This window comes from Oncorhynchus clarkii, chromosome 3 (assembly GCF_045791955.1).
Source record: "Oncorhynchus clarkii lewisi isolate Uvic-CL-2024 chromosome 3, UVic_Ocla_1.0, whole genome shotgun sequence".
Taxonomy (NCBI): domain Eukaryota; kingdom Metazoa; phylum Chordata; class Actinopteri; order Salmoniformes; family Salmonidae; genus Oncorhynchus; species Oncorhynchus clarkii.
In genome coordinates, this window is record NC_092149.1 from 26,214,189 (window position 1) to 26,230,269 (window position 16,081).

Consider the following 16,081-nt stretch of genomic DNA (forward strand, 5'->3'; position numbering starts at 1 on the left):
ATTAGCAGATCTTTTACAGAATGTATTCTACTGTTTCACCAAAGTGACGGTATAATGCCATGCAAGAAAATGAATTAAAACATAGAAACTTTCACCAAAAACTGTTTTTATAAGCTCTATCACTAACTACCACTGCTCAGTCGATTCTACACATCATCAGTGTGGTTTAAAAATCACACTAGCACAATCCACTACAGTTTACATAGTAACCCTTTGAAAGTTAAATTCTACCAGTTGGTTAAACACATCCTGTCCCTCTTCCCCATCCTTGCATTCCTTCAGCCTTTCCTCCATCCTCCTATCCCCAGAACCTCTGGTGGGAGGCTGAGGGTTGGTCTTGTTGGTGCATCACATCCTGGGCAAAGATGGTGCCCCCAGCGTCCATGGTGAAGATGAAGTAGAGATTGGCACCCAGCATGGCCACAGTGGGCAGGAAGGACAGGCCGAAGCCAAAGCCCCGAACACTGCTGCCCAGTGCAGCTGCCACCCAGTACATCAGCCTATTGGCACAGAGGAGAGATGGACATTAGACAGATGCAGTCATTTCTATAGTCTGCCCAGACTGCCTTATATTGAGATCACATGCCATATAGGGATATGACTGACTGGGCACTGAAATTGGACAATAGATTTCACTGCATCTCTCTGGTGTATGTGACAATAAAATAAATATGTTTTTTTTGCATTGATGTTTCTTTACCTGCCGAAGGCGAAGATGATGGTGAGCAGGGGCACTAGTTTGAGCAGGTCCTGGCTCAGATAGGGCGCCATTACAGCCAGCTGCAGGAAGTAGAGCAGAAAGAGGGTGACGGAGTCATCCACATAGCGCCGGTGCACACCCACTTCCCTGGCCTCCAATTCACGCAGCGGCTTCACATCCCCCAACTGCATCCTGGAGACACCCAGCACCAACCAGCCTGGGAGGACAACACAAGTGTTAGCTTGTGATGTTAGTGTTGTTGTTCAACCCACCTTGCTGTTCACACCGGAGTAATTCTGGTAAAGAACATCTGCTGAATGACCAATGAGCCACTCACCCAGTATGATGGGCACCACAGCGAAGACAGAGCAGCGCAGTGTGTAGACCAGCCTGAGGGGGGCACTGTCCAACAGTGGGGCATCAAAAGGCAGGAAGACATAGCCCCCCCACACTAGGAGGGGGAAAATCAGAGCTGCGGTGAACACAGACACCCCCACTTTGAGAGCATCCCTGTTGGCACAGTCACAACCACCTGGAGGGGAGAGGAAAGGAGAGACTTAGCTTTCTTTTTACTTCAGAGGACAGAAATACTAAATGTAAACATTACCACTTATAGATCTGATTACCTCAAATAAGGGAGAAGGGGAAGGATGAATTTGCACTCGCAAAACTATTTGAGCAGAACCACAGTGGCTGAATGAACAGGGGAGAAACTAGCAAAGAGAAAGACAGACAATGAGAGAAAGAGGTTGGAGGCCAAAAGACAGAAAGATGACATGTTAGTGCATTTCTTTACATTTTGAGGACCCCCCCTCCACTGGCCAGTCGTGGTAGTAGCCATCAGGTGGGGTTCCCTGGGGAATGAGGAGGCAGCTCTTCTCTGCGTCCACATCCCAGAATACCTCCCTTCCGCTGGGAGACGTTGGAGCACTAGAGGAGTGTAGGATGGTGACGGATGGGTTGAAGACCTGCGCTGCCTTCTCAGGCAAATAGTTCATATCATCTTCCACCTCTATCTCTACCTGCACCTTCTTCCCTATCTTACACAGCCCTGGGTCCTGCACCTCTCTCCCCATCCATTCTTCCTCTGTTCTCAAACCCAGCCCTCTCTCACTCTCCATCTGCCTTTCTCCTTCTTGAAGAGAGGTGCACGTGGAGTACACACTCTTCCTTTCTCCCTCAGGGTCATCCCCCTTTCCCCTTCCCTTATCTTCTTTCACAGTCAATGCACTTCTGTTCTTTGTAGTTTTCTCTACATCCCTGTCACCTGGCCATTGCAGAGTGGTAGGCTCCAATTTAGCCGAACTAACCATTTCATCTTCCTCCACCACTCCTTCCCTCCTCGTTTCCAAATCTTCCCCCAATTCTTTAATCACCTTCTCCTCTTCCCCCCATGTTGGGGGTTGGGGTTCAGCAGTCACCCCGCTGGTTTTGGAGGGGCTGTCTTCTAGCAGCTCCAGGTTTAACGGCAGGATCTCAGACATTGTTTTATTTGTAGGTGTTCAATGTCTCCAGTCCGTTTGTCTTGGTGAATCTGTCAGTGAGTCTTATGCTTGATTGAGTGTTTTTAACTTTGACTGAAGTCACATCACATTGTCTGTTTCTTTCTTTGTGTCCCAGCTCTATTGGTTTGATGGTAAACAGCTCTTCACCTACAAAGAAAAGTACATTTACAGAGTGCACATTCTGTAGGTCATACATGTCCTCCCACGCAAGAGCTGATGCCCCAAACCCGACAAGATGTAACTCCAGACAGCATTCTAGTATCATTAATCAAACAATAGTCTCTAAAGTTGAAATTTTTCCACGACAGGTAAGGTAAGCCAAGAACGATAAAACAAGTAGAATCCCTCCCTGCCCCTTGCCAACAAAGCTCCGCCCAATGCATCTCATTATGGCCTGTGCTGAGTAGTCGAAGAAAATAAAAGCCCTATTTACGCATGACTACCGAAGAAAATACTCTTGCAATAGAAAACCACTAAATACAAAATATTTGATATACAAATAGAGTTATAAAGTTGCCTGAATGTGTTAACTGTCCAGACAAATGTTGTACAGACCTTCAAAGCGCACTCCATATCACAACACGGAAGTTTCTCATACCAGCGCACTAGATAAAAATGTTGGGCTTTCGGCCACGCAAGAAGACTGCTAGTTAAACAAAGCTAGAAAACACAACGGAAAATACATAAAAGTGTAATACTCACCTAACCTCAACGATTATCAAACAATGAATTTGGGAATTTTATGGAATGTCTCTTACATCGTTTTCCTACTTCTATTGTTATTGCGTAACAACTTTCAGTGGGTGGAAATGCAGGTGTGTCCAGGTAATTATTAAAGGGTATGTTGCTAAAAAAAACATTAAAGGGAAAGTACGATAGGAACTGTCAGTAGGATAATATTTAGTTCCTATCGCACTTTCCCTTTAATGTATTTGAGAAACATACCATTAATAATTTAATGTAATAATTTAATGTACAAAAAAACAGCAACGTGTGTATTTCAAGCAGTCTTATATGTGACTTTCTTGGGATGAAAATACTTAGTGAGAAATTGTGTCTATAGCCTACAGTAAAAGTTTTGTTTCATGTTACGTGTTTGTTATTGGATTGATGTGTACTATTTTACGTATTGGTGTGTACTATTCACCTTATGTTGGTTACCCTTTTTGGGATCTAATTCCAAAAGCAATATTGGTCGAAACACAGCCCTGTCACTGACAGAATGAAGTACAGAGAACCGAGAAATCTAAATGTTGGTATAGGCTTCAAGAGGCCTATCTATTTAGTTGCCTAGCATTTAAAGGGATAGTTCACCCAAATTACAAAATTACTCATTATTTTCCATAAGTAGTCTATGGACAAGGTATGACAGCAATCCATGCTTTGGTTAGTTAGTTTACCTGACATTGTTTCTAAATGCATTTGTGGCACAAATCCCATTCAAGCCATGGGACTATTAGCATTTTTTTGCGCATCATGTTGAAATAATCTATAAGTGACTGATAAACTTCACGATACAATTTTTATACTTTGTGTGATTTGTACATGATGCACATGTAAAGGATGTGAAACGGCTAGCTTAGTTCTCCATGATTTTAATGAGATTTGTGCCACAATACTGAAACATTAGCATTTGGAAACCAGGGAAATAAAACCAAACACCGGAGGTTGGTGGCACCTTAACTGGGGAAGATGGGCTTGTGGTAATGGCTGGAGCGGAATAGGTGGAATGGTATCAAATACATCAAACACATGGTTTGTCCTCTCCTCTGCAGCCTCCACTTGAAACCAAAGCACGGATTGCTGTCATACATTGTCCATAGACTGCTTACAGGGTAAGGAAACCAATGTGTCATTTTGTAATTTGTGTGAACTACACCTTTAAATAGGCCAATTAGGCAATATTCCCCCATATAATTTATATTTTCGGGAATACATTTTTTTCTGTAACTTCTAGACTACTCTGTTTGATCAATTACTATTGAACACAGCCTAGGTTTAAGCATGGTAATACGATTTTATTGTGGATAGCTTCCAACTACTTTCTCTTCAGATGAATCAAATACCCCAACCAAACACTTTCCATACCCATCATTGATGATATACTAGAGGTATTATACATAAATGGCATAATAATTCGTGCACCATGGTGTTATGACCTAATGAAACCAGTAGAGGTCGCAAGAGCGTTACCTGAACTTTACACAAACCGACGACATTAATGATGTACATAACCCTGGATTGCAAATGCTGTCGCCTATATTGGCACTCCCCAGAAGCAGCCCTTCATGGGAATGAATGGATTTCTACAGTATTTTAATTTCATTTTTCAAGGAAAGAATTCCATGTATTTAAATATTTTGTGTAGTGGGGGCTGTAACGTTAGAACTTTCTAAAAATTATACTTTAAGGAAAATGTTTTTATATATATATTAAAAATATATATATTTAGCTCACATAATATCATTTAAAAGTATGCATTGATGTATATTTCGCTACACCCGCAATAACATCTGCTAAATATGTGTATGTGACCAATAAAATGTGATTTGATTTATATGGAATATAATAAACATGGCAAAATAAATGTAGACTTTAATAAATGGATTTCTATAGCTCCCCCCCAAAAATGTACACCGGTGGGAGAGTGCCAAGATGGAGGTGCGGTGGCTTCAAAACAGCACCACCCTGTCAGTCATCTAGTGCATATTTAAATCATTGTCTGACATGTGTCTGGACTTTTGACTGGTATGAGTGTTATGAAAGGTGAGATTAATTAATTAAATGCCATGCGCTTTGGATCAAATGTATAGGCTACACATAATAATAGTGCACAGAGGGGCCTGTTCCAAAATCAAGGTCATTTGGATATATACTGGGAATACTAATGTTCATGTGTGTTGTGGAGTAGAAACCATACGGACTATTCTTCTGAATAGTAATACCTGAAAGACTCACACAATTCCATTTGGGCACAGTGTCACTGATGAAATGTAATTCTCGCAACTCGGGAAGCATATAGTCTACTCTTTCACAGTGCACATCCTCTTATGTTTGTCAAGCATTTCCATCCAGGGACGACACTTCCATAACAACTTTTGTTTATTTTCCTAGGGTTTCCTAGGGGAGGGTTGGCTTGTATATTTCATCTCTCCTCCTTTGCCTTATTTGGTGCAATGAAACGATTTCTGAGAGAATTGATTATAGACAGAGAGGAGGTCCTAGAGAACAGCCCAGGGATATTTTAGGCCTAGTCTACATGTAGGCAGGGTTGAGGAGTAACTGATTACAAAAAAAAACAGTAACTGTTATCAGTGACATTAATCGCAAAAATATTGTAATTGTTTTTTATTAGGGTTGTACTATTTGCACTGTAGTTGTATAGGCAGAGCATCATGGGTAATGTGTGTTGAGATGAACACGTTCATATAAATGGTTGAACTGAATTCCTGTTTTCGTCTCATCATTATTGAGTTGTTATAAACACGTGGTTATGAAACCCACGAGACATAACAATAATCAGATTACAGATACTTTTGAAAAACTAGATTACTGTAACAATTGTCATTGGGAGAAGGAGAAGAGGACCAAAGTGTAGCGTGGTACGTCTTCATAATAATTTGAATAAAGATGAATACTGGACAAAACCGACAAACAAACAGTTCTGTAAGGTGCAACACAAACACTAAACAGAAATCAACTACCCACAAATCATAGTGGGAAAACTGCCTAAGTATGGTTCTCAATCAGAGACAACGAAAAACAGCTGCCTCTGATTGGGAACCATACCAGGCCAAACACAGAAATACAAAACATAGAACAACACATAGAATGCCCACCCCAACTCACGCCCTGACCAAACTAAAATAGAGACATAAAAAAGGAACTAAGGTCAGGACGTGACAATTACTCGTTGGTTTATTTTCAATTCAGAAATGATGCACTGAAAAAATGCGCAAGTTTAAGTTTGTTCCATCTAAGAGTGTGAACAAATCCTGTATATAAACCCTGGATTGCTGATGCTATGTATTGGCCATTGAGAGGCCTTGAAGCCACCAGTCGGCCATATTGGCACTCCCCAGTAGGAGCAGTCCTCCATAGGAATGAATGGAATTCTACAGTATTTCAATTCAATGTTTTATTTTTTGTTATCATGTGGACATTATTCAATTTTTTATTTTATTTAACCGTTATTTTACCAGGTAAGTTGACTGAGAACATTTTACAGCAATGACCTGGGGAATAGTTTAAGATAATTGAGGGGGGATTAATGAGCCAATTGGGAGCTGGGGTTGATTAGGTGGCCATGATGGTATGAGGGCCAGATAGTAACATTAGACATCTCTAAATATTATACTTTAAAGATGTCCTCCAGGTTTTTTTGTATTACTTTTACTGTTGAAAAGCAACATCCCAAGTATAAATACAGTAAAGTACACACAATATAGGGCAAACAAATTCATTTGTGGTGCAGTGGTCTAAGGCACTGCATTGCATTTCCTGAGGCATCACTACAGACCCAGGTTTGATCCCGGGCATTGTCGCACAAATGGCCCAGTGTCGTCCAGGATAGGGGAGGGTTTGGCCGGCCGGGATGTCCCTGTCCCATCGGCCATAAGATTTGTCTTTTGTTAAATAAATCAGGTGTGAAATGAGGTGAAAAGGTGATATATTCAAATATATATGTTTAGCTCACATAATATAATTGAAATCAAACCAAATGAAATTGTATTGATCACATACACATGGTTAGCAAATGTTATTGCAAGTGTAGCCAAATGCTTGTGCTTCTAGTTCCGACAGTGCAGTAATATCTAACAAGTAATCTAACAGTCCCACAACAACTACCTAATACACACAAATCTAAGTCAATGAATGGAATAAGAATATATAAATATATGGATGAGCGTCATAGGCTGAGATGTAGATAGATAGAATGCAGTATATACATATGAGATGAGTAATGCCAGATATGTAAATGTTATTAAAGTGGCCTTTATTAATGCATTAAAGTGTGTGTAATAGAATAAATGAGGCAAAAACTAATGTAGACGTTAATAAATGCATTTCTATAGTTTCCAAAATATTTTCCCAATGGTGGGGGGCCAAGATGGAGGCATGGTGGCTTCAACACAGAGCCTCTATCAGTCATATGGTGTATATGTGATCATCTGACCACAAGTCAGAGACACCACTATGATGACACACCAAATGTGTTTGATGGATCCTTTTGGTCTTCTTCTAATGCCTCTTAAGGCCAGGCACCACAGGCTAATGGATTTTTTTCCTTCTTTTCTCTCATCAGAATGAAACTTTACCAGTTGAAATTATACATAAATACAAGATATTGTATTACAATTTTTATTTATTTAAAAATTAAAATATGCAAATGAGTCAAACCGTTCATAAATATGCACTAATTGGCATATTACGGGAATCTAATTTTAAACACATTGCTTCAAGGCAGAGTTTTTTTTTGTTTTATTGTGATAAGACACTCAATGGTCAGACTTTTACAGATCAGTTTATCAAAATATTGTCATTTCATGGAATTATAAAAAAAACACTTCACATGAGGCATATTTTGGATATATATACCCATAAAATGACACAATCAAAACGACACAGGATTTTAAAAAAGGCTCTGTAAAAGTCTTGACTATAAGACCTAAGAACCTGTGTGTAAAAAAATAAAAAATAAACCTGTGTGTGGAATAATGGGAATGTACGTCCTTTGAAGGCGGAGTCAAATGAATTAGCGAACAGGGAACATGTCATTTTAAGAAAATGTCCGATAAAGATGGGCTAATGCAATTAAAATGTACTTTCCATAAATATGACCAAGTATGTCACATTAATTAAACTCTTATCCATATATCACTTCTAAACTGACAAACATCAAATACATTAGCACATTTAATACATTTGTTTCAAGCAATAGAAAATATGCTTTGAATAATGGTCTGTTGGGCAAATATGCAGTTTTGGGCAAATTCTCATATAACTTTGCTCAATTTGTCACATACAAGGATTTTGTAAGGCTGATGAAATGTGCAGAACAGTAATCAGCTATGCCTGCCCGATATGTAAGGCCCTCGTTTAATTGTTGCTGGTGACGCTTTACTTTCTTGACTGTGTCATGGGACCTGCGCCTACGCTTGGCACATTCCATTGAAGAAGCATCAGCTCTCACAACTCCTCTCTGATTGCTCCAGTGTCACCAAAGTGCTGCCAAGCCACAATTTGGTCATCACATTTGTTATAGCAGTGTCTCCCTCATTGAATGTGGCTACTGCCATAATGGCTGCTCCGTCAATGCGGCTTTTGCCCACGAAGACAGTTTTGGGGCATCACGACCATATTACAGAGTTCAGACATTAATTTGCATTCTGGGTTCCTCCGTGCTACATTATTTTGAGGACGTTATCATTTGACATATTACATACAGGTGCCACTTTATGTGCAACCTCTATTAAAAAATGTATGGCCTCCAAGGTTTTTGTGACAGCGTGGATCTTCACCATTTTCTATGGCTCGCTGGTACCAGCACCAATGAACACACCTAACCCGTAGCTGGAAGTGAATCCTCTCGTGCCAAGTGCCATCGAAGGATACGTCAATGTCTATGATTGTAACGATGTGCGCTGAGAGTCGGGAAGCAAGTTCAGGGAGTTTGTGTTTTAATAAATTAACGTAACATAATACAAACGCAGAAACCACGAACAGCGCACAGACATGAAACAGAAACAATGACGCCTGGGGAAGGAACCAAAGGGAGTGACATATGTAGGGAAGATAATCAGGGAAGTGATATAGTCCAGGTGAGCGTAATGATGGTGAAAAGGTGTGCGCCATAACGAGCAACCTGGTGACCTAGAGGCCGGAGAGGGAGCACACGTGACAACGATCTCATCCTCCTTCAGCAACTCTGCTATGTCTGGGTCTATATCTGCGTATGCTCTTCTAATTATCTTTGCAGCATTCTCCATTGACTGTTGCCCTGTCTGATATCTCAAAGTGCTGTACAGAAACCCAGCCTAAAACCCCAAACATCAAGCAATGCAGGTGTAGAAGCACGGTGGCTAGGAAAAACTCCCTAGAAAGGCCAAAACCTAGGAAGAAACCTAGAGAGAAACCAGGCTATGTGGGGTGGCCAGTCCTCTTTTGGCTGTGCCGGGTGGAGATTATAACAGAACATGGCCAAGATGTTCAAATGTTCATAAATGACCAGTATGGTCCAATAATAATAAGGCAGAACAGTTGAAACTGGAGCAGCAGCACGGCCAGGTGGACTGGGGACAGCAAGGAGTCATCATGTCAGGTAGTCCTGAGACATGGTCCTAGGGCTCAGGTCCTCCGAGAGAGAGAAAGAAAGAGAGAATTAGAGAGAGCACACTTAAATTATCACAGGACACCGAATAGGACAGGAGAAGTACTCCAGATATAACAAACTGACCCTAGCCCCCCGACACATAAACTACTGCAGCATAAATACTGGAGGCTGAGACAGGAGGGGTCAGGAGACACTGTGGCCCCATCCGAGGACACCCCCAGTCAGGGCCAAACAGGAAGGATATAACCCCACCCACTTTGCCAAAGCACAGCCCCCACACCACTAGAGGGATATCTTCAACCACCAACTTACCATCCTGAGACAAGGCCGAGTATAGCCCACAAAGATCTCCGCCACGGCACAACCCAAGGGGGGGCGCCAACCCAGACAGGAAGATCACATCAGTGACTCAACCCACTCAAGTGACACACCCCTCCTAGGGACGGTATGAAAGAGCCCCAGTAAGCCAGTGACTCAGCCCCTGTAATAGGGTTAGAGGCAGAGAATCCCAGTGGAAAAAGGGGAACCGGCCAGGCAGAGACAGCAAGGGCGGTTCGTTGCTCCAGAGCCTTTCCGTTCACCTTCCCACTCCTGGGCCAGACTACACTCAATCATATGACCCACTGAAGAGATGAGTCTTCAGTAAAGACTTAAAGGTTGAGACCGAGTTTGCGTCTCTTACATGGGTAGGCAGACCATTCCATAAAAATTGAGCTCTATAGGAGAAAGCCCTGCCTCCAGCTGTTTGCTTAGAAATTCTAGGGACAATTAGGAGGCCTGCATCTTGTGACCGTAGCGTACGTGTAGGTATGTACGGCAGGACCAAATCAGAGAGATAGGTAGGAGCAAGCCCATGTAATGCTTTGTAGGTTAGCAGTAAAACCTTGAAATCAGCACTTGCCTTGACAGGAAGCCAGTGTAGGGAGGCTAGCACTGGAGTAATATGATCACATTTTTTGGTTCTAGTCAGGATTCTAGCAGCCGTATTTAGCACTAACTGAAGTTTATTTAGTGCTTTATCCGGGTAGCCGGAAAGTAGAGCATTGCAGTAGTCTAACCTAGAAGTGACAAAAGCATGGATACATTTTTCTGCATCATTTTTGGACAGAACGTTTCTGATTTTTGCAATGTTACGTAGATGGAAAAAAGCTGTCCTTGAAATGGTCTTGATATGTTCTTCAAAAGAGAGATCAGGGTCCAGAGTTATGCCGAGGTCCTTCACAGTTTTATTTGAGACGACTGTACAACCATTAAGATTAATTGTCAGATTCAACAGAAGATCTCTTTGTTTCTTGGGACCTAGAACAAGCATCTCTGTTTTGTCCGAGTTTAAAAGTAGCAAGTTTGCAGCCATCCACTTCCTTATGTCTGAAACACATGCTTCTAGCGAGGGCAATTTTGGGGCTTCACCATGTTTCTTTGATACACCATGTTTCTTTGATTTGAATATATAGTGAAAACAATAGTGGTCCTAAAACGGAACCTTGAGGAACACCGAAATTTACAGTTGATTTGTCAGAGGACAAACCATTCACAGAGACAAACTGATATCTTTCCGACAGATAAGATCTAAACCAGGCCAGAACTTGTCCGTGTAGACCAATTTGGGTTTCCAATCTCTCCAAAAGAATGTGGTGATCGATGGTATCAAAAGCAGCACTAAGGTCTAGGAGCACAAGGACAGATGCATAGCCTCGGTCTGATGCCATTAAAAGGTCATTTACCACCTTCACAAGTGCAGTCTCAGTGATATGATGGGGTCTAAAACCAGACTGAAGCATTTCGTATACATTGTTTGTCTTCAGGAAGGCAGTGAGTTGCTGCGCAACAGCCTTTTCTAAAATCTTTGAGAGGAATGGAAGATTCGATATAGGCCGATAGTTTTTTTATATTTTCTGGGTCAAGGTTTGGCTTTTTAAAGAGAGGCTTTATTACTGCCACTTTTAGTGAGTTTTGTACACATCCGGTGGATAGGGAGCCGTTTATTATGTTCAACATAGGAGGGCCAAGCACAGAAAGCAGCTCTTTCAGTAGCTTAGTTGGAATAGGGTCCAGTATGCAGCTTGAAGGTTTAGAGGCCATGATTATTTTCATAATTGTGTCAAGAGATATAGTACTAAAACACTTGAGCGTCTCTCTTGATCCTAGGTCCTGGCAGAGTTGTGCAGACTCAGGACAACTGGGCTTTGAAGGAATACGCAGATTTAAAGAGGAGTCTGTAATTTGCTTTCTAATAATCATGATCTTTTCCTCAAAGAAGTTCATGAATTTATCACTGCTGAAGTGAAAGCCATCCTCTCTTGGGGAAGGCTGCTTTTTAGTTAGCTTTGCGACAGTATCAAAAAGGAATTTCGGATTGTTCTTATTTTCCTCAATTAAGTTAGAAAAATAGGATGATCGAGCAGCAGTAAGGGCTCTTCGGTACTGCACAGCTAGTCGGAAGACTTCCAGTTTGGTGTGGCGCCATTTCCGTTCCAATTTTCTGGAAGCTTGCTTCAGAGCTCGGGTATTTTCTGTGTACCAGGGAGCTAGTTTCTTATGAGAAATGTTTTTAGTTTTTAGGGGTGCAACTGCATCTAGGGTATTGCGCAAGGTTAAATTGAGTTCCTCAGTTAGGTGGTTAACTGATTTTTGTCCTCTGGCGTCCTTGGGTAGACAGAGGGAATCTGGAAGGACATCAAGGAATCTTTGTGTTGTCTGTGAATTTATAGCATGACTTTTGATGTTCCTTGGTTGGGGTCTGAGCAGATTATTTGTTGCAATTGCAAACGTAATAAAATGGTGGTCCGATAGTCCAGGATTATGAGGAAAAACATTAAGATCCACAACATTTATTCCATGGGACAAAACTAGGTCCAGAGTATGACTGTGACAGTGAGTGGGTCCAGAGACATGTTGGACAAACCCACTGAGTCGATGATGGCCCCGAAAGCCTTTTGGAGTGGGTCTGTGGACTTTTCCATGTGAATATTAAAGTCACCAAAGATTAGAATATTATCTGCTATGACTACAAGGTCCGATAGGAGTTCAGGGAACTCAATGAGGAACGCTGTATATGGCCCAGGAGGCCTGTAAACTGTAGCTATAAAAAGTGATTGAGTAGGCTGCATAGATTTCATGACTAGAAGCTCAAAAGACGAAAACGTCATTTTTGTTTTTGTAAATTGAAATTTGCTATCGTAAATGTTAGCAACACCTCCGCCTTTGCGGGATGCACGGGGGATATGGTCACTAGTGTAGCCAGGAGGTGAGGCCTCATTTAACACAGTAAATTCATCAGGCTTAAGCCATGTTTCAGTCAGGCCAATCACATCAAGATTATGATCAGTGATTAGTTCATTGACTATAATTGCCTTTGAAGTAAGGGATCTAACATTAAGTAGCCCTATTTTAAGATGTGAGGTATCATGATCTCTTTCAATAATGACAGGAATGGAGGAGGTCTTTATCCTAGTGAGATTGCTAAGGCGAACACCGCCATGTTTAGTTTTGCCCAACCTAGGTCGAGGCACAGACACGGTCTCAATGGGGATAGCTGAGCTGACTACACTGACTGTGCTAGTGGCAGACTCCACTATGCTGGCAGGCTGGCTAACAGCCTGCTGCCTGGCCTGCACCCTATTTCATTGTGGAGCTAGAGGAGTTAGAGGCCTGTCTATGTTGGTAGATAAAATGAGAGCACCCCTCCAGCTAGGATGGAGTCCGTCACTCCTCAGCAGGTCAGGCTTGGTCCTGTTTGTGGGTGAGTCCCAGAAAGAGGGCCAATTATCTACAAATTCTATCTTTTGGGAGGGGCAGAAAACAGTTTTCAACCAGCGATTGAGTTGTGAGATTCTGCTGTAGAGATCATCACTCCCCCTAACTGGGAGGGGGCCAGAGACAATTACTCGATGTCGACACATCTTTCTAGCTGATTTACACGCTGAAGCTATGTTGCGCTTGGTGATCTCTGACTGTTTCATCCTAACATCGTTGGTGCCGACTGTTGTCTGGATTAGAGGTCGACCACTTATGATTTTTTAACACCGATACTGATTATTGGAGAACCAAAAAAGCCGATACCGATTAATCGGCCAATTTTTCATTTTTTAATTTGTAATAATGACAATTACAACAATACTGAATGAACACTTATTTTAACTTAATATAATAATAAATAAAAATCCATTTAGCCTCAAATAAATAATGAAACATGTTCAATTTCGTTTAAATAATGCAAAAACAAAGTGTTGGAGAAGAAAGTAAAAGTACAATATGTGCCATGTAAGAAAGCTAACGTTTGAATTCCTTGCTCAGAACATGAGAACATATGAAAGCTGGTGGTTCCTTTTAACATGAGTCTTCAATATTCCCAGGTAAGAAGTTTTAGGTTGTAGTTATTATAGGAATTATAGGACTATTTCTCACTATACCATTTGTATTTCATATACCTTTGACTATTGGATGTTCTTATAGGCACTTTAGTATTGCCAGTGTAACAGTATAGCTTCCGTCCCTCTCCTCGCCCCTACCTGGGCTCGAACCAGGAACACATCGACAACAGCCACCCTCAAAGCAGCTTTACCCATGCAGAGCAAGGGGAATAACTACTCCAAGTCTCAGAGCGAGTGACGTTTGAAACGCTATTAGCGCGCACCCGATAACTAGCTAGCCATTTCACATCGGTTACACCAGCCTAATCTCGGGAGATGATAGGCTTGAAGTCATAAACAGCTGTGCTTGCGAAGAGCTGCTAGCAAAACGCACGAAAGTGCTGTTTGAATGAATACTTACGAGCCTGTTGCTGCCTACCATCGCTCAGTCAGGCTGCTCTATCAAATCATAGATTTAATTATTACATAATAACACACAGAAATACGAGCCTTTGGTCATTAATATGGTCGAATCCGGAAACTATCATTTCGAAAACAAAACGTTTATTTCAGTGAAATACGGAACCGTTCTGTATTTTATCTAACGGATGGCATCCCTAAGTCTAAATATTCCTGTTACATTGCACAACCTTCAATGTTATGTCAATATTACGTAAAATTCTGGCAAATTAGTTCGCAATGTGCCAGGCTGCCCAAACTGTTGCATATACCCTGACTCTGCTTGCAATGAATGCAAGAGAAGTGACACAATTTTACCTGGTTAATATTGCTTGCTAACCTGGATTTCTTTAAGCTAAATATGCAGGTTTAAAAATATATACTTCTGTGTATTGATTTTAAGACAGGCATTGGTGTTTATGGTTAGGTACAGTCATCAAACGATTGTGCTTTTTTCTCAAATGCGCTTTGTTAAATCATCCCCCTGTGTTGCATCGATTATATGCAATGCAGGACACGCTAGATAAACTAGTAATATCATCAACCATGTGTAGTTAACTAGTGATTATGATTGATTGATTGTTTTTTATAAGATAAGTTTAATGCTAGCTAGCAACTTACCTTGGCTTCTATTGCATTTGCGTAACAGGCAGGCTCCTCGTGGAGTGCAATGAGAGGCAGGTGGTTAGAGCATTGGACTAGTTAACTGTAAGGTTGCAAGATTGAATCCCAGAGCTGACAAGGTGAAAATCTGTTGTTCTGCCCCTGAACAAGGCAGTTAACCCACCGTTCCTAAGCCATCATTGAAAATAAGAATGTGTTCTTAACTGACTTGCCTAGTTAAATAACGATTTCCGATTGTTATGAAAACTTGAAATCGGCCCTAATTAATCGACCATTCCGATGAATCGGTCGACCTCTAGTCTGGATGCTGTCTGGTTGATCGCTGCTAGTTGTCATCTTCATCTCAACTAATTTGAGTCTCAAAGCGCTGTTGAGGCCTACCTCCTTTTCCTCCTCAACCTGTACTGTCACTGCCTCGATCGCGGATCAGGCACGTTTTTTCTTTCATTCACTGCTTTTCTCACATTGGCTAACTGCGATCATCTACTTTATTCACATACTGTATGTATATTCTTCTAAATTTTCGAATTTAGTCTCTCTTTACGGAAGGGCCATTAAATGCCAGTAACCAGTCGCATGTCAGGACATTTCTCATCTTTCAGCACTACGTCTACAAAGGCTATAGCAATGTATGGACTAGCTAATGATATGCTCTGGAAAACAAGCTTTTGAATGATATATATGATTCAACATGGAGAGTTTTAAAAATAGCGATTGAAGTTCTACATGAAACATGCTATCAAGAATGATATTTATGGTAGGTGTAGTTGACGAAGTTAATATAAAATTATACAAATAAAGTATTTATATACATTTTTGCCGATGTATTTGTACATTTTTCTAAAGTATAGAAGTTATAGTTGCAAAATATCCCAATATCTGAAAATTGACAGATGAAGCAAAATCACAATTTTTGCCTATGGCCTTAATGGGAAAAGATAATCCAAAAGTAACTGAAAGTAGCCTAATCGGATTAGGTTACTGAGTTTGGGTAATACAAAATTACGTTGATTACAATGTTGGACAGGTAACTAGTAACTAACGGATTACATTTAGGGTTACCTACCCAACCCTGCCTTTAGGGTACTTTTTTACCACATCACACAGT

At 41.1% G+C, this 16,081-nt stretch overlaps 1 protein-coding gene across 1 annotated transcript; it reads right to left on the reverse strand.

Annotated features, from left to right (window-relative positions):
* Nucleotides 1-89: 89 nt before the first annotated feature.
* On the reverse strand, nucleotides 90-3,009 carry LOC139405851 (transmembrane protein 79-like). Its single transcript, XM_071148287.1, has 5 exons — nucleotides 2,908-3,009; nucleotides 1,497-2,352; nucleotides 1,038-1,232; nucleotides 701-917; nucleotides 90-500 (listed from the first exon to the last, which is right to left on the reverse strand). Exons 2-5 carry the CDS (start codon nucleotides 2,182-2,184, stop codon nucleotides 299-301), a joined length of 1,302 nt encoding a protein of 433 aa, XP_071004388.1. The 5' UTR covers nucleotides 2,185-2,352; nucleotides 2,908-3,009; the 3' UTR covers nucleotides 90-298.
* Nucleotides 3,010-16,081: the final 13,072 nt, after the last annotated feature.

What these genes read in the sequence shown, in the direction of transcription:
- LOC139405851 (XM_071148287.1), bottom strand. Translation starts at nt 2,184, where the DNA reads ATGTCTGAGATCCTGCCGTTAAACCTGGAGCTGCTAGAAGACAGCCCC. An exon ending in GGAGGGGGGGTCCTCAAAAT is followed by an intron (nt 1,233 to 1,496) that starts GTAAAGAAATGC and finishes TCTCCCCTCCAG; the next exon opens with GTGGTTGTGACTGTGCCAAC. An exon ending in ATCATCTTCGCCTTCGGCAG is followed by an intron (nt 501 to 700) that starts GTAAAGAAACAT and finishes CTGTGCCAATAG; the next exon opens with GCTGATGTACTGGGTGGCAG.